The sequence below is a fragment of the Seriola dumerili genome, unplaced genomic scaffold (genome assembly GCF_002260705.1).
Source record: "Seriola dumerili isolate Sdu_G_001 unplaced genomic scaffold, Sdu_1.0 BDQW01000138.1, whole genome shotgun sequence".
Taxonomy (NCBI): domain Eukaryota; kingdom Metazoa; phylum Chordata; class Actinopteri; order Carangiformes; family Carangidae; genus Seriola; species Seriola dumerili.
Window position 1 is genome coordinate 10,269,667 of NW_019174393.1, and position 24,758 is coordinate 10,294,424.

The window sequence follows — 24,758 nt, forward strand, 5'->3', positions numbered from 1 at the left end:
GCTTGCAGGCTCTCTCTCTCTCTCCGACTCTCTCTTCACACTCTCAGTGCGATCCAGCTGAGTGGGTGAAAAGTAAGAGAGTGAGTGAGAGTGTGTAAGAGAGAGAGAGAGAGAGAGAGAGAGAGAGAGAGTGAGAGAGAGAGAGAGAGAGAGTAGAAGCAGCAAGTCGTTCGTCCCTCACTCCGGGCTCTAAATTTACAGGCAGCCAGGCAGGATTTTCTTGGCTTGGACGCAGCGCTCATGACAGGATTAGGAGCCGGGGACGCGGGACCAACCGGAGATCTGCAGGTCCTAGTGGACGAGCCCGAGCCAGATTCTCTCCCTGCACAGGTAGGACTGAAACCCTCACATTGTACCATCAGATCTGTCTATCGGCAAAAGATTCTGCAGCTGAAAGCAAACGTGCGCCCCCCCCACCCCCTCCCCAAAATCCTTCCTGATACAACATTCAATACTCAAAAAGATTTTCTGGCAAGTAAAGTTTGGCACCAGAGTTTTAGTTCTTGGTGATAAAAACTGATTCCATCAAGGCTAGAAAAAAAAACCCACAGCATATTATTTTAATCTTGATCTGAAATGGTTACAAGGTTGCATAATATGTAATAAAACCCACCAGAGGATGATTTTTCTTTTTTCCTAAAGTTTTTACTAGAAGTGTGACTTTCCCATTTTCTTAGGCTTTTCCCTTTGTTCCTTGGAGACAGGCACTGATAGTGAATTCATAGACAAAGAATGAATGCAGTGCTGCCATGCTGAAAACTTACTGTGTTTTCTGATAAGTCATTTAAAATTAAGCTGCAGCAGCACAACATTAGAACACGTGTCCATTATCAGAATTGGATTGGTATCTGCACGAGCGCAATGACTCTCGAAACATAAGATATGAATGGACCGAGCTGAGCTACTCACAAGAATGTTGCATAACATGCAATATCTCAGTTGGATTGTACTGTTTGATAGAAAAAAAAATCAAAACAAGAAATGAATTATTGTCTTCATTACATTTGATCTGCATCTTTTTTCAGCTCTGTATTTGAGGAGTTGCTGAAGTCAACTCTCTTTTTCTCATATGAAACTCCAATTTGAAGTTGTTCAACTTGTGCCAAGTTTACGGAGGGTCATTGCAACCTCACATTAATCTTAATTTCCCCTCGGAGTTAGGCTAGTTGCTATTTTTAGATGCTTCCTTAATGCTTTTGTCATGTAATTGGCTGGAGGTCCCATGCACCAGAACTAAAAAAGCACTAAACACTGCCATGGTGAGGCAGTGTGGCTCAGCAGAGAGAGCTAAGAGTTCATTTACCCACTTGGATCCTCTTTGGACAGTAAGAAACTCTGGATAGCCATGGCCAACAAATGACTCATGTTCACTCAATACTCAGCCTATTCTATGTTTTTTAAAAAAAGAAAAGAAATAGGATTTGGAGAATTTGGTGTCAGCTATGAGATTTTGCCAGAAGGATCTTCAGCAGATTTCCAAAATTTTATGGGCAAGATTTCAAAATCCTCTAAAGGATGCCTGCATGGTGTATTGCACCACTGTTTGTACAGTGTACTTGCTGGTTGTTCAAGTGTCCATATGTGTGTGTGTGTATGTGTGCAGCTGTATGTACATCCACACAGGGAGTTACATGCCCCTTGTATAAGTTTCACAAAAAATTCCAGCCTCATGCAGCGCAGAGAGGGAGCGACGTGCGGTTTTACTCTGGCATTCTGCACCGAACAAAATAAAAAAGGGGGTGGGGGGGTGTGCGGAGAAAAAGCTTGACTTGCAAGTTTACTCTGATTACAAAGTGAGAGAGACCCTTTTACTTAGGTTTCTGCTGTTTCAGCTGCAGCCACAGTTAAGTTTAAGTGGGACACTTTGTAGTAAGAGAGGAGGGAGAATTCTGTGTGTGTGTGTGTGTGTGTGCGCGCGTGTGTGTGTGTTTAAAGTGCAGATGTGTCTGGCGCCAATGCAAACAAAACTGTGTGTGAAACATCTCATGACATTTTTTTAACTCCCTGTTTCTAATGAAGCAGTTTGCACTCAGGATTTCTTGAGAATATTGCATAAGATTAAAATAAAACCTTTCCCCAACTCTTCATTTTTTTCTATAAACCTGACACATTTCAGCAAAACAGTAATTCCGGGTTTAATGTTTTATGATGGGGGTTATTGTTCTCATAGTTAGCTGCAGAGCACGAGTAGATGCAGCCAGGAAACCGGGAGGGAGACCACACCAATGGCTGATAACCCCTCAGCTGAAAGCACATTAGGAGTTGCATGGACGCGCAGACGCCTGTGCATGAGACACTGACCTCTATCAAGGCGCGCAGCTGCTATTCTTGCTGGTATGTTTGGCCTCTGGAGAATAAGGAGAAAACAGATTTCACATGGGTATACTATAAAGGAGCATACACACAGACACACGGTTTTGGCTATAGTTTCCATCGAACATCTACTTTCAGATGTTGGTCTTTTTGTGAGTTCATCACCTCTGACCCTGCCGGTAAAAACCAAGCTGTCATTTTCTGTCTCTCCAACTCCCCCCCCCCCCTGTCTTGCCTCTCCTCTTCTGCAGAAATGAACTTGTCTGGTTCCAATTAGGCTCTCAGGGATGTGTAAGGGTTCTCTCTTTCTCGCTCGCTCTCTACATACACAGTATATGTCTGCCTCTGTCACTGTCTCGTCCTCTGGTGTCGGGTTTAGGGTCGGTTCCTTACATCCTTGTAGGTGCCATCATTCTTTCCTTATGTCCTTCTTTGTCTCTTTGCTTCATGGTGGGGCTGTTACATTTGGGAACACACACACACAAAGGGAACTGAGCCCAAGGGAAACAAAGTAAGGTGAGCTTACTGGGAGGCTATAGCTGGCAGAGAAAACTCACCTATAAACTCGCTCCTTGTTTCAACTCTCAATATTATTGTCTGTCTTTTCTGCAACAACTGACTGACTGACTTTCCGCCTGCTTCCCTCCACGTATCTATGCAAGCAACTTGGATGGAAGCTGAATGCTTTACATTTTTCTATTAGTAGCTCAGGAGAAAGGGCTCGTTCTTGTTTTCGCAGCCTCCCCTGCTTGTTCTCACTTTCTCTCCCTGCAACACAGTGGCCCTTGTGTTTCTGCACTGTGTTTCCTCTGGAGGTCTGAACTCTTTCCATCCCCAGTGGCCTGTCCAGTGTTATTGGAGCGTGAAAAGCCTCCGTGGGCAGCTAGTGCAGGAAGAGACTGAGCAGCTTCAAAGTTTTTGCGGGTGAGGGTGGTGTTGACATGGATAAGTGTTGGATAAGATTTTTTATAGGTAGACCTCGCTTATTCCTAATGCTGCAAGTCAAGTGTGCAGTGCCCTTTTACCCAACTTTTCTTCATGTTCATGTGTATATGTTAAGCCAAGAACACATATTATGTAATGTCCCTGCAGTGGTGGAAAAAAAAAAAAAAAAAAAAGGGGGATTGATGTCGTGCCACCGGATTGAGCCTCGGACCATTCAGAGCCATAAAATATGCATAAAATATGTTTGATTTTTATGAGTGCACAAAACTGAAAGCGATTCTGTAGTTTGACCCGCAAATTTACATCAGACAGGGTCCGCCGTATGTGCTGTTGCCTCTGTTCCTCGGCCGCTCATGTGTTCCTAGAACAACAGAAGCAGAGCGGTGTCACCTGAAACCAAACAAATCCGTCTCTCCCTTTTTGCCAGGAGGAACTTCCCTTTAGCTGACATCATGATATTTTCTCTCCCATGCAACTTCAACGTCTAACATTAATCCTGTCTTGAGCCTGGTTTTACTTCTCCATTCTGTCTTTCACCCCCCCCCCCCCCCGGGGGGTTTTTTTTTTTTTTTCCGCTGAAACATTATTTGGGAAATGGTTTTCAAATTTGTAAACTGCCTCCATCTGTATTTCTCTTAATCTCGAGTCGGTGAGTCTTCTTCTCTCGCCCCCTCTTCCTGATGTAGGTGGTACGGGATGATGTTCGAGGCCAACCGGTTTGTGTTTCCTCCGGTCTGCTGAGGCCAAATGACCCATTTGAACCCACAGACAGTTCAGAGAACACACACAGACACACAGACAGCGTCAGGGTGTGGCTCTTCTGTGTGTTTTTTTTAATTATTTTTTTTTATCTCCATTCACTGTCCCTGTATGGACACCTGCAGTATATGTCCCTCCCTTTTGTCTATCTGTATGAATATACTGTTGTAATATACTATGTTATATGTGTCTACATGTGCGTGTTATGTTGAGGTGCTTCATTCGCACATTTGCACTTTGACCTCTGGTTCTTGGGCAGAGTGGTATAACTTCCTCTGTCAGCACTGAACTCCTTACAACTGGTTAAATTACATGTTATACTTCACTGCAACACTCACTACCCTGCTTTATATCATTATAATGTAAGTGGTGTGCTACTGTACATGCAGTCACTGAATCACTTTAGTTGATCTCTCACTCTCTCCCATCAAATTACAGTATTGTATACAGAGTATTAGGATCAAAAAAGCTGTTACAGCATGAAGACACATGATATGCAGTTGGAGTTGGAGTTTCAAGTCTTCACTCCCTGCACCCCGTTACCAAAACAAATTCCACACTAACTAAAGCATTTATTCAGTGGTTTGTTTTGATTGAGAGCACACTGGTGCTGAGTATTTGCCGTCCCTTCCTTGTCTAAAAGACTGATTAGCGAAATTGTTTTGGTTTGAAAAACCATTTGAAAGATTTAAGGCAAACTACCAAATGAAAACTTTTTCCGTTTGCTCAGCAGTTTGCCCAGCAGTCGAGTGTCTGTTCGGTAACTGGAGCTCTATCACAACTGATGACACAATCATACTCGCTGTTACAACTACATTTCTCTCCGGGGGGTTTTCTGGCAGTGCTGTCCGATTGTGGTCTCCCTGTAAAATAAAAAAAAAAAAAAAAAAAAAAAAAACCTACCTCATGTGGTTGAAATGTGAAAAGTATTGAAAATTGAGCTGGGCGTGATTTCAAAAAATAAAATGTCTAATAATTAGCACCCAATATAACAGCATTTCTGTTAACAGAATGACCCTGAGGTATTTAAGCTACACTCTTGTTCGCATGCAGGTTACTGTGAACAAACCGATAAAACTGTCAGCCACACGCGGCACTACATGAAGTATATGATTCATGGGATAATCTGTTTAACTTTTTCAGCCTGAGAGTCTGTTTCATTTGGTCTTCAGACAATAAAAACATCATACTTGTCAAATAATACCCCATGTCTCTAAAGCTAAGCTAAATTATGACTTTCAAATGATGGAGCTGGATAGTGAGCATGTTAAAATAGACAGTGATCTTAGTTCTGTAATCTACCTTTCTACAAAGTTTCTGTTACTATGACTAAGAGCTCTGTCAAGACTAGGCATAGCAGTGCTTTTAGCTAAATGCTAACATCAACGCTAACATGCTGATGTTCAGCAGGTATAATGTTTGGTGTGGTCATTTTAACTTAACTTATGATGGCGCTAGATAAAAAAAAAAAAAAAATCAAGGGATCAAGTTATAAGGAGCATAGGGAGTGTCTCTACAAGATTTCCTGGAAAGCCATTCAATACTTGCCGAGATATTTAAGTCTGGACCAAAATAGTGGTGTAGCTAACTGACAGTCCCCTCCCTAGAGCCATGGCCAAAAACAAAAACCTCAAGCTGGCCCAAGAGGAATTATAAAATTAAGAATAATAACCGCAATACTTCATCTGTGGTTTCCCATTATTTATCATGGACATGCTGTATTTCGTCATCTGTAACTCACCTACATCTTGTTTTTAACAGAAAGGCCAGATTCTTCCCACAAACTTGTTTTTCCAGGGTCCGAACTGAGACATGATGCTGCCACATTTCATGTCCAGACCAAACTTGGTTCAGGACAGATGACAGAGGCAGCAATACCTAAAGTATTTAGAGCAATGCCCCTGAGGAAATATCTGACTGCACCATGCTGGATGTTTATAGACAGAGGGAGACAGTTTTTTCTTCGAGACGGCTTTGGGTTGGCATGGATTGACCAGAAGGAGCTGGGGTGGGGAATAATACTAGACTGGAGGGGCTAATTCCGGCTGGTATGGGCATGAGGTGAACCGCAGGGATGGGTTTGGCTTGAGTGTGTATGTTATGGTCCCAGCTGGAATGTGTGTTGGGATACTGCAGGCTGACCGTGGCTGTAGTTTTCTAACAGGGGGCTGAACTTTCATTGCTCAGCAGCTGTGATGTGGAAAAATATCTGAGCAGTATCAGCACCGGACCAACTGATTAGGGATCAGGGAAGGAGTCATGGAATCATCATGCTCCAAACATGAGGAGGAGCTGTAAGTTTAAAACTTTTTAAATAAAGCACTTAAATTAGTCATCCTTTTTTTTTTTTTAACCAACCTTTCAGAGGGGTGAGGAATATAAAGAAAAACCCTGAACAAACGCGTAGCGAAGCACAACCAGTCCAGATGCGTTTGTGCACTGTAACATGCAATTCTCTTACCTCTACAGCTGGAAATGAGATGTTATACTGGCACAAGACAGGCTTTGTCAGTGATGTGAGTAAATTCAGAAAAATGAAACGCACTTTGTTTTCTGAAAGACGTCATTAGAGTATACTACATCCTTCAAAGTGACCAAATCTTAACCTAGAAACACCTGTGAGAGAGTTCAGAGCAAGATGTGAGACAGTACTCCCCGTGACAGTAATCAAAAACTCCACACGGGGGGAAGAATTATGTTCCTCCTCCAGCAGAGCTCCAGAAACTTGGAAAGTCTATGCCAAAAGACACTGTGGACGCTGTTGGTTTTTCCTTTAATTTGTCACCAGTACATCCCTAATATTTTCTACATTATGTGTATTTTGGCGGATGTGGCTATGATGCACTGGAGAGTGTGTTTAATGCTTTACCCACTGATCTGCGCAGGACTATTGGTACAGCTGGGTCACAGTAGTGTTTATCAATCACCTGTACCAGACCAAACGACTTAGCCTGGGAGGATGTGTCTGGGTCTACTCAAGACGCCTCAGTCTAGTCTACTCTGGCTGTTTGGCCTGGTGCGAGTCCCGCCTTGTGTCGAAACATGTCCCTCATCAGCTGCGCGATCATGCGACGCAGACACAAGAACATGTGCTCGCACAGAACCCGAGCGTACGAACAGACAAACACACGCAAATGTATAAAGGGCATCCCTTGCATGTAAACATGGGGAAAAAAGAAAGACAGACACAGTATTGCGCACACTGACAGACAGGGGCTGAGAGGACCGGCTCATTCACTTTCTGTTGGGTTCGGAGTAACAGCTCACTAGAAGTATATTACAGCAGTGGAGGAAATCAAACTTTTTTTTTTGTTTGCTTCGTTGGAGTCGATTGATAGTCGTGACAGTTGAGGAGCGCTCAATGGGCTGGAAAGATACATTCTCAGCTGTTTCTGCCTGTAGCTCACTAACATGCCCAGTCTGTTATTCACAATGGAACGGCACCATCTGCATTGACAGGCTTGTTCCACTGTGTGAGAGACTGGAAGACTGTAAGGGGGCTGTGGTTGGGTACAGTTGGAATGACTGTGTGCACATGTGTGTCTCTGTGTCTGTGTGTGTGTGTGTGTGTGTGTGTGTGTGTGTGTGTGTGTGTGTGTGTGCACTGCGTCTTGGCAGAGCTGTGGGCCTTGCCCTTTTGCCTCCGATCACACAAGGGACCCATGACTCACTTATTTTACCATAGAACTTGCACACACACACACACACTCACCCACCCACGCAGACACACATATTTAAAATTATCAGGAAGAGCAGGGAGTCCAGAACAAGTGGTTGTGTAGCAAAAAAAAAAGAAAAAAAGACAATCCCCATCATTATCAAGCTATAAATTTTAATATTTCCAGTCTTGAACTTTTCATATTTGTGGCTGATGATAGTTTCCCAGTTTGGCCGTACAGACAGGCAGTAAATCAGGATAGAAGAGCCAGGTAGTGATTTGGAAACAATAGATTGACATGTTTGGAAATTTGCTTATTTGATTTTGCTGAGTGATGAGATGAGAAGATCGGCACCACTCATGTCCAACCATTAACTATAGGGCTACAACCGGTGGCCAGTTATCTGAGCATAAAAGACTTGAAATAGAAGGAAACAGCCAGTCGGGCTCTGCAGTCTGACTGCAGAGTAGAAAATGATAATTTCATGTTTTACAGCAGGTTGTGAACTGTCACTATTTCTTGGTGAGGAATAATCCAGCATATACCTAAACTTTAACCATATCCTAACCAAAGTGGTGGCAGGCTATGAGTGAGGTCGGGACAAGTTTTTTTTCTGCAAATAGAAACAGATACATCCTATAGAACACATAAGCGCCCGTAAACACACGAGCGTAAACATCCTGCAGGTGGATGGATGTTTAAGGAGAAGTAATCAATAATGACAGCAGGGTGAGACGGAATCAGCAACATGTGACAAGAGGAAAGAGAGACAAAGAGAGGTGGACTAGAGTGATGTAATAAGATCAGGACGCAGAGAGGTAGAGAGGAAAGGCGTGTTTAGAAAGATGGCCGGGGGACAGGAAGAGAGAACGTCTGCGCCTGGTTCGTCGGTAGTAGAAAACATCCCAGAAAGAAAACAGCACTTTTACTACAAGCACATTTTTAACCCTTAAGATGTTAACATGTAACAAATGTCTATCTCTCTTTCCCTCAAAACCCCCTTTTCCTGTTTCCTCTCCCTCTCTCACCGCTCGCTCTACCTCTCCACTAACTCTTTCAACATGTGCACTGTTACCATTTCAGTTGTCAGCATGTCTCCACATGCAAGCGAGAGAAATCCCTGTATATTTTATTGTGTTTGTGACTTGATTCTCTCTACCTGTGAGTCTCACTAACAGAATATACAACCCTTTTTTTCTTTTTCAGGTATTATTTCTTACGTTTTATCCGTGCATCATTTCTGTGTCCTACCAATATGCTCATTTGTTTACCGTTAATCTCTCTATTACGCATAAATGTATCCATCTTCCAGGCAAACGTGCTATTTTACCTCCTCCTGTGTTTGTGCTGCTGGTCAGTCCTGTTTTGTCTACTATCCCATAATGCTTTGAATGATGTCCCACATCCCGTATAAACTGACAGGGGTGAGATTCAGAGCTTCAGGGGAAAAATGTGGAACTGCTAGAGCTGTGGGTCTTAATTCACTCATGGCTGTCATTCTCTTCCCTTTGTTTTTCTCTTCATACACACAGCTGTGACCGGCCCAGTCACACCAATACATCCGACAGCAATCTTCCAAGGTTGACCTGATTACCGAGAGGCCTTCCCTTCCTCCTCCTCCTCTCTCTCTCTCCTCTCCACATCATGCGTCTCCTCACCACCCTTCTCTTCTTCCTGCTCCTCCGGTCAGCGGAGCCCCGGAGAGGCCCTCGGTCAGGGGCTGCGGAGAGGGGCGCCAGGGGCCGTGTGCGAGGCAGAGGCAGGGCGGGGGTCATGAGGCGTCAAACTCAGGAGTGTAAGGAATACATGGAGGCGGGAGAGAAGTACCTGGACTGTCAGGACAGGCAGCTGACCACCGTGATGCAAGACTGGCCCAAAGACATTCACCACCTGCTGCTGGCAAGAAATAAGATTCAGGTACAAACAGACAGTTTGCACTTGCATAGTGTAAATAAGAAGAGACGAGACACAGACCACCTGCCACAGTTGGACACAAGACACTGCTAATGATATTTAACAGATTCTGAGAGCGCCTTGTAGAGTTTTACATAACAGTTAGTGTCTCAAGCTTCTAACTCTGAGCATAAACCCAGCCTGGTTGTTGATGCCACGAGCATCTGTGCACCATTCATTTGGTCTCGAGATCAAAGACACACTTTTCCACCCCGTGTGTGTATATGTGTGTAGGTTTCTGCATGTCTGAGTGCGCACACAGGATGTGTGTCACAGGTGTTGACAGGAACGAAGCCAAATGCTTTGCCAGCGAGGTAACAAATGAGGACGAATGAGTTATAAACACTGATCAAATCGGTAAAATAATAGCGTAATTAAACTTCACTTTGGGTCGTTGAATAAATGAGTTGTGAGGGAAAGAATGAACAAAGTGGGCTTTGTTTTATTTTTAGCTGCATCTTTGGCCCTGTTGGATTTTGCATAAATGTATATTATGGAATATTACTGCATTTTGCTCTTAAAGTTGCAATATAGCCATACTTTCACATTTCCAATGGGTGAAATGACTTTGTAAAGCACCAAAACACCAAACAGCTGTAGGGACCAGCTGGTGAACACAGTGGAGCACTTATGAGCTAAAGAGCTGAATATTAGAACTCTAGCAAGAATGTTTGTTTTTGTTAAAAGCGCTTCATGCTGGCCAGATAGGATGCTGATTGCGCAGTAATGACTTCAGAAATTCACTTAGTAGTTGAGACAGCTTTTCATCACTGGAAGCCAGTATTTAGTGCTCTCCATTAGATGATTACTGAATGAACCACTGGATGAAAGAGTGTACTATTCACAATACATGAATGTTTTTGCTTGTCAATTTGCTGACTTCAGTACGCAAACAAGACCTTCTTTCAACCTTTTGACTCCCCTGTGTGTGTTGCTCAGCAACAAGGGATGACAAATACATACTTTCATAAAAGTATAAAAACATTCATTGAAAAAAAAAACAGCCAGGTACTGTTGTTTAAGCTACTCATATAAGATCAAATAATGCTTTCGCTGGGGACTATGTTAAGCTGCGGATTAATACACATTTGGTGCACTAGTGAGTATTTACAGCAGGGCAGTCTTTGTGGTATCAATTTAAAATACAGTGCACGTATTCATCATGACGAAGGAACACATGTGCCAGTGCAACGTTGTAGCCCTCTCATGCGTTTATAACAATGGAGCTCTGTTACTCAGAGGAACAAGCTGTGTGAAGTTTGGGACACGCAGACGGTCGATGTTAGCTGGATCAATTCGTATTACAAACAGAGTCAACAGTTAACATATTAGCCAAGGTTGTTGGCAGCTACTCAAACAGTACACTGCAGAAAATAAAAAAAAACACAAAAGCCTAAAGTTCATATCTCTCTGTTTAGGTTTTGAGGGACAACATGTTCTCTCAGTTCACCAAGCTGAAGAGCCTGGACCTCCAGCAGAACGACATCTCCATGGTGGAGGACGGAGCGTTCAGCGGCCTCTCCCAGCTCACCACCCTGCTCCTCCAGCACAACAGACTGAAAACAGCCTCTGAGGAAGTCCTGCTCCCTCTGCCCCGCCTTACCTACCTCCGTCTCTATGACAACCCCTGGAGCTGCGGGTGCTCATTGGACAGCCTGGTCAGGAAGCTGCAGATACCCAGTAGCCGCAACCTGGGCAACTACGCCAAGTGTGCGGAGCCTCTTTTACTGACGGGCCAGAAGCTGAAGAAGCTGAACGTGGACTCGCTGTGTGTGGATGACAACCAGGTGGACATCAGGCCGGGGGGTGGAGGTGGGGGTCGACCACGTCCTCCACCATTCCAAGTGAAGCCAGAGGCCACGTCTATGTGTCACACCTACATGTTCCCGAAACCTCTGCTGGACTGCAGCAGCAAAGGTGAGAGAATCTCAAGTTTGTATCTGAATTTATCTTGTGTCATGTTAACGCTGAAATGCAGTCGAATCATCTGAAGCAGAGGTCGCACATTTTGGATGCTGTTTCAGAATAACTGATAACACACAACCTGTCCGGCACCTGATAAGGATTAGCACACTGTTAAGACAGTATCTGTGTGGGTGGGTACTTGCTGCTGACATGGCTCCGTAGACTTTGGTGATCCTCTGACTTTTCCTCGAGCAACATTTTTGGTTTTTAGTGAAATATCTGCCATGAAAGACGTCCATGCTCCCTTCAGGAAGAATAGTAGTAACTCTGATGATCCAGCCTGCCAATTACACATGCGCTGACTAGTTTGAATCCTTAGCCCTTTCATCTTTTCTAGAAATCCAGTAGCTATTATGTCCACAGAGAAGGGTCAGGGTTTCCTATTTATTCAGTGGCTACGACGTGTGACAAAAACAACAAATAGACTGCCCACGCGGTCAGAGGAATGTCTTGTATAAAAAGGTGTATTTGTTAGGTTTGTACAGCACTCTCCAGTTGAAAGTTGCATATACAGTGAAATTGGCCATAAGAATTACTTTTGCTGCCTAATGTTTTGGTTGCAAACAAGCTGAGTAAGCCCAGTTGTGTTTCTTCATTATATTTGCCACATGGGGCGCCCGGACCCTCACGGGGGAGGGGAGGAGCAGGCGCTGTGGCTGGTCGCGGTCTGTTCTTTCAAATTCTTGCTTTGTAAAAGTGGCACATGGCAGCTTTTGGTTCAAGGGTTTAATTTATATTCAAAGACCACTTTCTTCTTTCACTTTATGATGCTTGAGGCTTTTTGATGAGTTGCATTTGTTTGACGTGTTTGCGATCTTGTGTGGTCTGTTGCACACTCCTCTGATTTCTACGACTGCAGCGCCACCATTGTGTTGTATTAATTTGAATCATACCATTTATTAATTTCCTGCAGATTTGTGTTCTGCAAGAGATCTCAGGAGACAGGAACAACCACCAGCATCTCAATCTGTTTGTGTTTTTCCTGAGTCAGTATAGGCAGAATTCTGCAGAAAAGACTTTAAAAAGCATACATCAATCTGGAGAAGATAAAGGAAGGCAAATGCTTCTCCAACTTTCTTTCAGCTCCTCCAGTTTTCACATCTGGTTCTCTGGGTGTAAAAAATGCCACTTCAAAGCTGCCATCATTGCAGCTGTTACTTCCCCGGGGCGACATAAACATTTTGTTTTTTGTTTCACTGTTGCAATTCAGAAGAAGCAGAAATGACGATTTCTGAATTTGTGCAGAGAATTCACGCTTGGTTACTTTTATGTGGGCTCTTTATACTTTGTTGCTCTTTCATCTTCTCCCTTTCACCCCCCTCTTTATCCTTTTATCTTCTTAAAAAGCACTAAAACACGACTCCTCTGAAATAGCATCCGCTGTCAGCACCCTAAACTGAAAGATTGTCTGTGTCCATGATTGAGACCAAGTTAGCTCCCAGATTTACATGAGGAACTGAATGCATCTATAAAATGGAGAGCTAATGCCCTTCGGAGAAAGCCATCCTTCACAGAGAATCGACAAGCCAAAGCCACACAAGGCAGCGTCTGTGTTGTATAAATGCTCGAGGAAGCTTTTCGCATATTTTCCTAATTATTATTTTTTTTCTACAGTAGGACTTTTGAATCGATTCTTTATCTGAGGCACTATAAGGTTTCTCTGTTTTTCTCACAGGCTGGTTCTCTCACCCATCTCTCCGCATCATTTCTATGCCTGATAATAACTCTCTCTCTCCTGCTTCCTTCTAATCCATGCCCCCACCACGAAGGCGATGTGTGATTATTGCCTAATATATTGCAGCTGTTTTGCATGATATTCAGCGCATGGTCTTCTGTGCTTTTGATTTGCAAGGACACCCATGTAGTTCGACTGTAAGTTGAAACCAGTTGAGGATTAGTGTCTTTTCATTTCGTTGTTTTCACTTCGCTGGATTCCAGCATTAGTGTTTTCATTAGTTGCATTGGTTGTATTAGCTGTCAATCACAGTGCAAATCTAATCACAGGTAGATTATGATAAATTGATCATTTCATGTTATTTCTTCTCTAGCCCCTTTGGGTCCGTTCAATGATCTTAAACACTTACAGATGCTGGCAGAGTTTGGTGTGCTGTGGTATGATATGGCCTGGAGAACTTTGGGCCAACTAATGCAATATATAATCAAAAGCATATTACATTCTTCAAGTTGACTCTTATAAATTATTTCTCAAGACCCTCTGTCTCTCTGAGATTATGTGGAGTCGCTTGAGAAAATCAGAGCGTTGCTGTTCTCTCCATGTTCCATAATGAATTACCTCTCCAGCCACAAGAGAAAACAACTGATTAGGGTTCCACAAAGCAATCTTTTTTTCTGTCTGCCCCTTACTGACACCCTACCTAAAGCCCCCTGTGCAGTGTGTATGTGCCATGTTGCTTCCAAGTTCTCATTAAATTCACTGCAAACTGTACTCCTATGTTGGAAAAACTCTATAACTTGTGATTTGTTAGTAGTAATTTGATCTCACAATTTTATTAGGAACATTTATAATGTGAACACAATATAAATGAAAATAATAAAGCTCATAAAACTGTGGTTTGACACAGGGCTTCTCTATAAGAAATACAAAACAAGCTAAACTTCCTTGGTTCATATTGTACTTAAAAGGTTCCCTGTGGGGAATTTGACCATCAGTAGCACAATGAAGCAAAGTTTTTATGCGTGGGTCTTTGCCCTGAACAGTTGGTGACGGTAACGTTCCAACAAACATAAAAATACACCAACAAAAGGCCATGAAGAAGAAGACTGTGAGAAAGCAACCACGATGTAAGCAATGTACAATATAACGCACTAAAAGAAAAATCCATAGAACACATTTGTTAGACCTCAAGGATGCAGGAAATGCTGAATGTAAACATAACCTTTGATTTCTTTACAAGACAACCATAGGGCACCTTTAAGTGGTGCAAATACTCTGCAAACAAATCTGCTTTGAATCAAATGACCAAAACCAAAGGAAATGTTCTGGACCTAGGGCTTTTGAGGCCCCTCTTGGCCTGGGGTCCCAACGCAGGTGTATACTTTGTCTGCTTGGTAAATCCAGTCTTGCACAGGAACATGCCATGTAATGCAGCTGCAGGGCTGGCAGCTTTAAAAATCTAATTAACTTCAGCCAGCTCCAGCCACTCTGATGAATTAAATATCAGAATGACAATGATCTAAAAATACAGTGATTAAGTGAAAGGAAATTTTGGAGAGGGTTGAAGTGTCTGGAGGTGGAACAAATGGGGAACATGGTTTTCTTTCACATGGGACTGAAAAGAAAGCAGGCAGCATGAAATGGGTGGAAACATACTCTGATCTCTAGGTCTATGAACCCTATATTTTCTTCTTGTTGATCTCTTTCTCCCTGTTTTTGTCCCCAGTCTGCATGTCTCCCTTTCTCTGGTTAAAAGACGGTTTCTCTGAGGTGAACCACAGCAGATTTCAGGCTCCACACCATGCTTACTGGAGATCAATGCGATACAGAGTGGTCAGAGTTAATAAGGGAGCTCTTGAGGCTCTGTTTCTCAAGGATGGAATGTGGACTTTAGTCTGTGGTAGTATCAAAATATGCCTTCAAATTACTTCTCTTTATGTCCCCTCTATCCAGTGGACACATTGTTGAACTCCAAAATTGTATTTATTCTGAATTAGTTCCGATAGTGAAGCTATTATTCAAAATAAAAGATTTTACACACCTTATTGCCACGATGTAATATTTTCAGTGTTTGGAAATACAGATCCTGAAAACCAGTGAAATTACTCTTTAGATGTATATTTTTTCAACATATGGCACATTTCTGGTTTATTTTACTTGTAAGGGACCATATAGCTACAATAAATATAGATGTGACCATCAGATGTATTGCACCGGAGTTACTTTTAAGCTAATTTAGCCAACATTACAAAAGTAAAGCTTGGGGCAGTGATAATGTTAACAAAGGCCACATGAAGTGAGCTGTGAGAGATGTGAGAACGAGAAATGACGTGTCCAAATCTATCAACAGGTAGCATGAATTAACTAGGCCACTCCACTAACGTTAGCATAATAGATTATAGATTATAATGAAAAGAAGTAACGTTGGCTCAAGAAGAGTAATGTTAGCATAAAAAGGGTAACATCAGTATGAAAAAGGTAACATTAGCATTAAAAAGTAACATTAGCATAAAAAGGTAACATTTGCTTAACAAAATTAACATTAGCTTAAAGAAAAGTAACGTTAGCATATATGAAATTAGTGATTAAAGTCCCCTCATTCTGCCTGATATGTTATATTAATGCAAAATCAACTTTTTTCTTTCTCCACACATGATGTTGCTCAGAAACCCGTCTACAGGGTGGTTTTGTTTTGGCCTGGTTTTAGACTTTGCCTTCGAGACTGTGCTCATAAGGTCAAGAAATCATAGGTTTCAGAAGTACCACAAATCCTCCATATAAACTTCAGACCATTTGAAATGGCAACTGAAAAGTGACTCATGTACTGTATATGGTGTGTTGGCTGCTACCCAGTCTCACTCACACCCACATGCATGATATTATGTCAGGCTCTCCCTGGACGTCCTGGCGCACAGTCAGTGGGCAGTTAGTCAGCAGAAAAAATGTATCTTCCATGATGTCATTTGAGCGATACACAGAGGTAGAGAGCATGAATGAAAAAAGACAACAGTATCAAACATCACTCTCTACAATAGGAGGATTAAGCTGCAGACTCTGCCAGATGCAAAGAAATTTTGCAGTAGTTTGGGAACTGTACTTATGTTCGACTTCTGGGCTTTAGACTTTTCCAAAGACGTTTTTCAGGCAGAGGCAAAGAGGTCACTGAAAACAGACCATGAGTTACTGAGAATTTCCAGAGAAACCAATTGTTATGCTAGGTGGTTGTCTCCACTGTCCAGCCTAAGATTTATAGGGATTTTGCCTTCCCAAAGCGCTCAGTCCTGGGACGCAGCCTCTGTTATTTATTCATTTTTTTGGTTTGTAGAAAGAGAAAAAAAGATTATGTGTGCAAAAAATAAAATCAAACTTTTTTTTCAAAGAGCCTGTTAGGGAGTGCCTTTGGGAACTATAACAAAATCAAGGATTGCATATTTGTGTTTGTAACTATGTTAGCAAAGATGACACTTGTTCCCATGCGTGAACAAACAGATCAAAATTTTGGGAAATATACATGATCACCTTCATGTATGGAGCCAGATGAGATGATTGATACAACTGTTACACCACCAACAGCCAATTAGCCTAGCTTAGCATAAAAGCTGGAAGCAAGAGCTAACTATAAAGCTCACAAAATATTTATCGTATTTAAGTATCTCATCTTTTAACATGACATAATGTGGTTTTTATGGTGGGGTTAATGTATGTGCTTTGTTGTGAGTTTCCAGTGTGCTAAGCTGCTGACTGTCACTGTGAGTTAAAGCAGTAAGGCACGAAACCGGGTTTTTTTTTGTTTTTTTTCAAAAATGTAGCATGACTTTAACCCCCCTACACTATCAGCATAAGGGAGTACATGACACTGTAATAGTGTAATAGTGAAATCATATAAACAAAGATGTCAGCATGTTTAGAAAAGGCTTTACCTCTGCCTCTATATCTTCTGCCGGAATGATGACAGAGATTTATCTATATTGCATAAAGCCCAAACATAACTCACGTGAAAAAAACCCAGAGCCTAGAAACACACGGAAACTTGACACTTCTCTTAAACATAAATGAATAGATCCCAACCATGTTCAGGCTTTTGCTTTAGCCTGTGTATGAGGATGATGATGAAAATAGTAAACAGGATATTATCACCCAGGCTGCATATGTCTTCATGTTAGACAAGCAACTCTACTGTATATAACCTACTGTCCTTCCTCGGAAACCATTATACTTCTAGTCTTACATGCAGTTTAGCAGCTGGAGTTCAAATGACTTCACATGAAATATAGTTAAACTGAGGAAGGCAAATATGAACACATTCACAGCTACCTATTTGCTACCATGCAGCACATCTAGTGCCTAAAATTGTTAAGAAAAGACTCCTCCTGTCAAGTCTGGGGAGTGGGTCCAAACCACAAAATTCACTGCACTACGCACAGCTGACCCACAGAGTAATCATGTCAACACTGTAAAAGTAGAATTAACTGCTTCCCTTTCTACTGTCCAAACAGTACGAAACATATCGAACCATCTGCTCCAAACAGATTCAGTATTAATGCTCTAACGAAATATATTTGCAGATGTAGCTGTATATTTCACCTTTTGCAAAAATGAGAATAAATAATAGCACCACTGGAAGACATTTCATGGAATAAATGGTGAGGAAATGAGGGATAAACAACCAGACCACTGACATTTTTTTTTCCCGTAACTCGTAACTTATGTGTTCGTATACATCATCAGCAGTGCTAACCCATTGCCTCTGGAGTAGGATACAGTATATAGATAAATGTCCAGATTAATGTTCTGCACAGCTTCTAAATCATGGAAATAGTTTAACTCTATCCATTTAAACTATGTTAATACTGCTGTGTATTAAGTACATTTGTTACACTAATGCATTGCCTATATGTGTTTTACTTATAAGGGGACCTCCATAGGATGTTTTGATGAATGACTGACTCAACTGCTGCAGTAAGTAAGTGTAGCCTGGCACTTTGACTTAAAGCAGGTGCTATAATTTAGATGCCAAAGAATAAATGATGAAATCCCACAAAAATGTAACAGGTAATTGTCCGGATTAAAACTTGGTAGTAATGAAGCACAAAGCACTTTCTTCTTCTCCTTCTTTTTTCTTTTTTTTTTGGACAGAAAAATCCAAGAGGGACAGATGTTCACATGTGCTCCAAAGTAATGACTCCAGCAGATTCAGAAGAAAAAAAAAAAAATCAGTCCTAGACCAGTAATGACTGAATGATTTTCACTTTTCCTGACATGTTCACTCTCTTTCTCACTCCCTTCATTCAGCAGTCCACTCTGTAGAGGCACATAGCAGATGTTAAAGTAGGAAAGAGCCTAACACTTTATCTAAAAGATTTGCTCCATTAAAAATTACAAGATACCCCTGATATAATGAGCTCCTGGCAAAACATTTAGCTCCAGGAAGCAATGCTAATCAAGCTGATAAAGAGGAGAATAGCTCTTTCTACCTTTGCCTCAGCTTTTTCTTACCCAGAGGAACATACTGTAGGTCCACCAGGTCACAGACACCACTTGCCCAGTCCTAACCCACTGTCACAGCTGAGGACACAGTGCAGGAGATTATCCTCATTAGACTGTAAAACACACCGCAGACCACAGATGTATCTCTCTTGCATGGAGAGGGTTTGTTTTTTTGGCTCAAAAAGTTTGAAGTCTGACTGATTTCTCAAAGGGAAGCCTGGGAATTTGAGTCTGATGTTTATGCCAGAATTTTTCCCCCAGCTTTGCCTCATCTGAAAATCTGCTTGGACAAAGTTGCAGACATATGTAGTACACCTAAGGCAGGATGGGATTCCCTTTGGACTTCTCAGAAGAAAGTTCTCACTGTGGAGGACTCAGTGCTTGTAATGTAAAACTTCACGGCCTCCAAAAAGGTCTGTTCCTGCATTTGCTGCACACTTCATCAACTACCACTGCAACACGCTGAAGAATAATAACACGTTTCCTAAGTGTATTGGTGGTGTATGTGCATGCTGTATATGCATGTCGTGTGTGTGTCTGTCTGTCTGTGCAATTATATTATCTCAGCTGGTGATTTATGGCAACATGCCTTCATGATAACTTGCCCCAACATCTGTGGCAGTAAAGTGTGTGCATAAAGACTGCAACATCTGCACTATAAAAATGTCCTTAAGCATTCTTCTGTGTAAATAAATACAGGCAGGAAACCAGTCCACATGCATGTATGCATGTATGCATGTATGCATGAATGCTCAACCGCACGCATATTGTACACAACTTTTTTTCCCCTAAATTGAGGAAATAAAGCAGTCAGAGAAAAGATCGTTTGATTATGTCTCAGTCAGTATACACTGCCTAAACGCGCTTCAGTTTCCTCTCACCTGCAACCATTTTTCCAAACTGCTGCAAAAACAATCACCCATGTTTGTTTCGATGATACAGGTTGCAGGGACCAACTGCTGAACTATACCATCATTCAAAATCCATAAAAAGGTTTTGACTCCAAAACGTTTTGATCGGACAGCCAAAAATCCCAGAAGTTGAAGTTGTGCAATAACGATCTTAACATGAATCTGGTTCTATTTATTATCTGCAGAGAAGATCCACATATCAAGATTAAAGCTCTTCTCTGTTGTGTTTATCTTTGGGATAAAATTTTGTTGGCAGTGACAGATCTTCATTATAACTGTCCCAGCACTGTGGTGGCGTTATAGCAATTGTGAAATGTGCTTCAAGCGTGGGACTTTGATTTAAAGCTCCAGAGAGGATCTACTATCGAGATGGGAATATGTGGGAAATGGCTGTTTCATACATTAGAGTTTTCAAAGACACTCTTACGGGGGGAAAAGGTGTGTGTGTGTGTGTGTGTGAGGCTGGGAACACAACACTGGAAAAGAGCGGAAACACTCTTCCCTGGCACAGAAGTGAAATAATGTTAGCCATGCTGTCACACTCGGCTCAATCTTGAAAACACAAAAACACACAACCCACACAACATCTTGAAAAATGTATAAAGATGCAGACAGATTGGATTTCCAGCTGATTCTGAGACTGTGTGCTCTGTACATCTGCCTCAATCCTTTAAAACTATCAACAGGCATACATGCATCTTTATTTGTTGTGTTATAAATACTTGCATTGAATTTCATTCTGTCTATTTGAAATATTATCTTCATTTGAGTATTAAGTTTAACCTTTTACGCTCCTGCGCTTTCTCTCTCCTCTCAACTCTCTTGCTACCTTCCATCTGCTCTCAGAGTGGAAGACCTTATGTTTGTCTTGTCTTTCTCCCCCTGCAGATTTGAATCACATCCCGTCTGACCTGCCGTCTGACATAGTGAAGATGGATCTGTCCAGTAACAGTATCAAACATCTCAGGCCCAAACAGTTCCTGCTGTCCAAAGACCTCAAGCTGCTCAACCTTAGCGGCAACAGCCTGCACCGTGTAGACACAGGTAACAAAAGAGCACCACCCTCTGTAACCTCACACACACCTGAGAACATATATCTGGGCTCTTTGAGATACTTCTTTCTGATTGGCTAGCAGGTGTTTGTTAAAATCACATAACAGGGACACGCAAACATACATGTCAAAAGACTAAAAACTACTGTTTTAACATCACTTGTGTTTCTGCTACATTGCCATATAACTTTAATAATGAAATGAGCTGAACTGAAACAAACTAGTGGTTCACAACCTGGATGTCAAGACCCCTACCAGGGGTTTCAAGATAAATCTTAGGTTCCTAAGTTGATCAACGCAATAGAAGTAGGAGTGGGAGAAAATCTTTTTCCTCTCATCTTGGGATTTTTCTGGTGAATTTTACATCTGAACGGTCATTTTTATTGAATTGAAGCAATACCACAAAAAAAAAAAAAAAGTGACTCATTACTTTCTCCAGACTTATGATGTTTGGGGTCCTGTCTTCCTGCCCAGGAGGGAAATCCTTCACAAAACCTTGTAGTTTTATTCATTACCCTGCAACACATGTTGCAATCTACTGAAGCTCACCCCAGTGTGTCTAAAACTAAAAACTGAAAGTACACTCTGGGTTACTCTGAGAGCTTGTGATAGGTGACATATGGTCTCACTCATGGCTGTTCCTCCTAATTCATTTTTTTTTTTTTTATTCAGTAAAATAAAAAATGATTATAATCATTTTCATGTGGTTATTTATTTAGGCTTTTCATGTGGAGGATGGCCAGACAGGGAAAGAAAAATGAATGAACACAAAGGCCCTGGCATGCTGGGGTTATTATTAGTACTGTAGATGCGTTTTTTGGTTTTATTTTTTTGTAGAAGCAGTCTCTCATTGTTTTGGCCAATTCTTGTGCCAGATTGTTGCGGCTTTTCTAGGCAGGACAACACTGAAATACACAAAACAATAAAATTTAGAGTTACAGGAAAGTAAAGTATGTCTGAAGGTCAATTCTATGCACATGCCCTGTGACTAATAACTTGACATTTTAGGAATTGTGGGGACTCCACCTTCCTGGAACTCCAAACTGCAGAAAAAACATTTCTTAATATGCTTCCCTGTTGTAAGTGAAGCAACAATGAAGGAACATCTAATAGTGTGACTTATGCAACAGTCATATCTGTAGTCATGGTGACTCAAGACTTGAAAATTGTGTTTATTTGTTATGGAGACTTGTAGGCAAGATCGGCCCAGATTCAGGCAAACCCTGGGGGGTGAGGGGTAAAACCTTAATTTATCACGTCCGTCAGATGATAAATTAAGCAGCACTGGACTGGATGTTTTCATGCCATTCAGCCTGTTTCTTTGTTGGCACTGAGAATTTTAAAGCATGTACATTAAAAGCTGGAAAAGTTAATGACAGGGTTCAAAGCATTAACCTCAGTGGGAGCTGCGTTGTATGGTTCTGCGATCCTGGTGGGAGTGCTGATTTAAATACTTGGAGATTACTCTCTTTGCTTGAATTCATTCCATGACAAAAACATTGACAGTAGTCTCAAAGTACGGTTTGAAAGAGCAGATGGAAAGAACAGTCATGGAAGAACTGACATGTCGCAGAGGGAAGCGTGGTCATTAGAACACTTATTTGCTTTCTCTCATGTCTGCACTGTAAATATGAAGCCAGACACAGCAGCCAATTAGCCTAGCTTATCTTAGCTTAGCTTATCTTAGCTTAGCACAAAGGCTGAAAAGAGGGAAATGGCAAATTTAGCTGGCTCTGTCCAACGGTTGCAAACTTAGCATTTAGCAAACAAATGACACATAATGTATAAAGTATAGAGGTGCTGGCAAGAATGTGAGCAGGCATTATCTCATGCTGACTGTAGGACAAGAGGCCAAAATTGGAAAAGCAAGCAGATGACACTTGCCTGGGAAAACACCATGAAAGTAGTCCACACTGGGTAAACTACACCGACCTAATCTGGGAGAGTCAGCCTCCTCCGTCCCCTCCTACAGCTCCCTCTATCTGTGTCATCTTCAGGGTCAAATGATGAAATAGCAGTAACTTATCTGTTAAAATGGAAACCGGAAGGATCTCGGGTCCCTGGTGTTCATTTTTCCTCTTCTTTCATGTCTCTCTCAGCGATGCCTTTATTCTCACCATATTTGTCTACCTCTATATGTTCCTCACGCTCCCGTCCTCCTCTTCTTCTTTTCCTCCTCCCCTCCTCTCTTCCACCCTGTAAAGATCAAAGCTGGGCCCAAGGCTAGTGGACAGCGTGAAACAGTCTCCACTGTCCCATTACTCCTACTCAAACACAGAAACACAGACTGCTTACAATGTCTGGAACCTCTTAAGGACGTCAACAGTCACCTTTTTAACTCAGGTTAGTTAGATTTTGATGATCCTGACGCCAAGCTGAGTTCACATCCATATAAGGAGAGCTCTATGAGAGACAACTGTGTCTTATTATCAAAATGATGACAATTCAGGTCTGTTGGTTTTCTGTTCAACTGTTCCACCACTGTACGCTTCCAAAATGAACAACTAGCCCTGTGAAGAAAGTGGAGCATTTAGCTGCTAAAGAGCCAGATATTTCCCTCAGGAGTTGGTGGAGACCAAAAAAAAAAAAAAAAGCAAAAAAAGAGACTGAAGATTGGAGTTACATTCACCAGGGAGCCAGACACACAACTCCAAATGAATTCTAATGTTACTTTGTGTCTGCAGGATGTGTAAATAAGCAGCTGTTTGCTAACAAGTACACCACAACAACTTTATTAGGTGATAATAATGCAGCTTGTTGTGTTGCCCCTGGAAGGCCCCAAAAAATGTATTCAGACAGCAGTATGAGCTGCCACCTCATTTTCTTTTATTTTCTTTTCTCCCCCCTCGCCAGCTGCATTCGCAGGCCTGCTGTACCTCCGTGAGCTCGACCTGTCCAACAACAGCCTCCATTACTTCCAGTATGGTGTCCTGGAAGACCTCTACTTCCTACGGCAGCTCTCGCTGGGCAACAACCCGTGGATCTGCGACTACAACATCCACTACCTGATCTACTGGCTTAAGCACCACCCCGGCGTCTTTTACAGTGGCCTGATCTGCTCAGAGCCGCAGGAGTTCAGGGGCTGGCGTGTTGAGGATTACGTCAAGACCTACAACGGGGAATGTCCCAAGGATAAACAAACGGGAGGGACGGATAAAGGACAGGGAGGACAAGGAGGGTCGGACAATGAGGCGCAGGAGGTGGGGGAGACGGATGAGGACCAGGGTGAGCATCTGCCTCGGCCCTTGAGAGAGAAGTTCAACAAGTTTGAGATCATCCGGCTGAGTTAGAGAGGAGGTGGATCAGTGGACTGGTGTGGTTTAGTTTGGAGGGAAATTTACGAAATACGCCACAAGGCGGTCTGTGGACAGGCTAAAGAATGGATTACTAAAGGTAGACTCAGTGATTCAATGTTCAAATAAAAATGTGATAAGAAGAAGTACAAATTTGGGATAAAAAAAAATGTATTTTGGGCTTAATTTGATTTGATGTCTTTTTAAACGTTTCCCATTTTGTGTGGATGACAACAGAACATTAGTCACAATGTCATATTGCTAAGTTTACCTTTAAACAAAACGTTAAGGAAATGCTGTTTGAGCTTTGTTTTATCTTTTTTTTTTTTTTTTTTTTTTTTGCAGAACATTCTCAATCCAGTCTGTATCAGATCTAATAACCCCAACAAAAATGTCTCTGTATTTCCCCACACAGTGAACTGCAGGTGCTCTCTTTTTTTCTACTACAGTAATTTCAATATTGAGTTCAGGATAAACTAGTAGTTTTTGGTCCTTTTTTTCATAATTGATGTATGATATTGTCTACCTGTTTTCTGGAAATAAAATCGGGTTTATTTTTTCTGAAAACGTGTTTTACTAAGTGATACAGAGACGTGATTGAAGACAAACAGGTAGGTAAGTGAACTTTGTTGGCCGCCGGTTGGCCGCCGTATCATGGGAAGCAGATGTATCGCATCATCAGTGACTCACTGGTCTGATGAGGACATGAAAGTTCCATATACTTTACTGGGAATCTGCCGAGTGCC

At 42.0% G+C, this 24,758-nt stretch overlaps 1 protein-coding gene across 1 annotated transcript; it reads left to right on the plus strand.

Moving 5' to 3' along the window:
* Positions 1 to 258: 258 nt before the first annotated feature.
* On the plus strand, positions 259 to 24,341 carry LOC111224966 (leucine-rich repeat-containing protein 17-like). The gene is made up of 5 exons (XM_022749683.1): positions 259 to 330; positions 9,209 to 9,593; positions 11,048 to 11,546; positions 20,556 to 20,711; positions 23,573 to 24,341. The coding sequence occupies exons 2-5, from the start codon at positions 9,321 to 9,323 to the stop codon at positions 24,007 to 24,009; spliced, it is 1,365 nt and encodes a 454-aa protein (XP_022605404.1). The 5' UTR covers positions 259 to 330; positions 9,209 to 9,320; the 3' UTR covers positions 24,010 to 24,341.
* Positions 24,342 to 24,758: the final 417 nt, after the last annotated feature.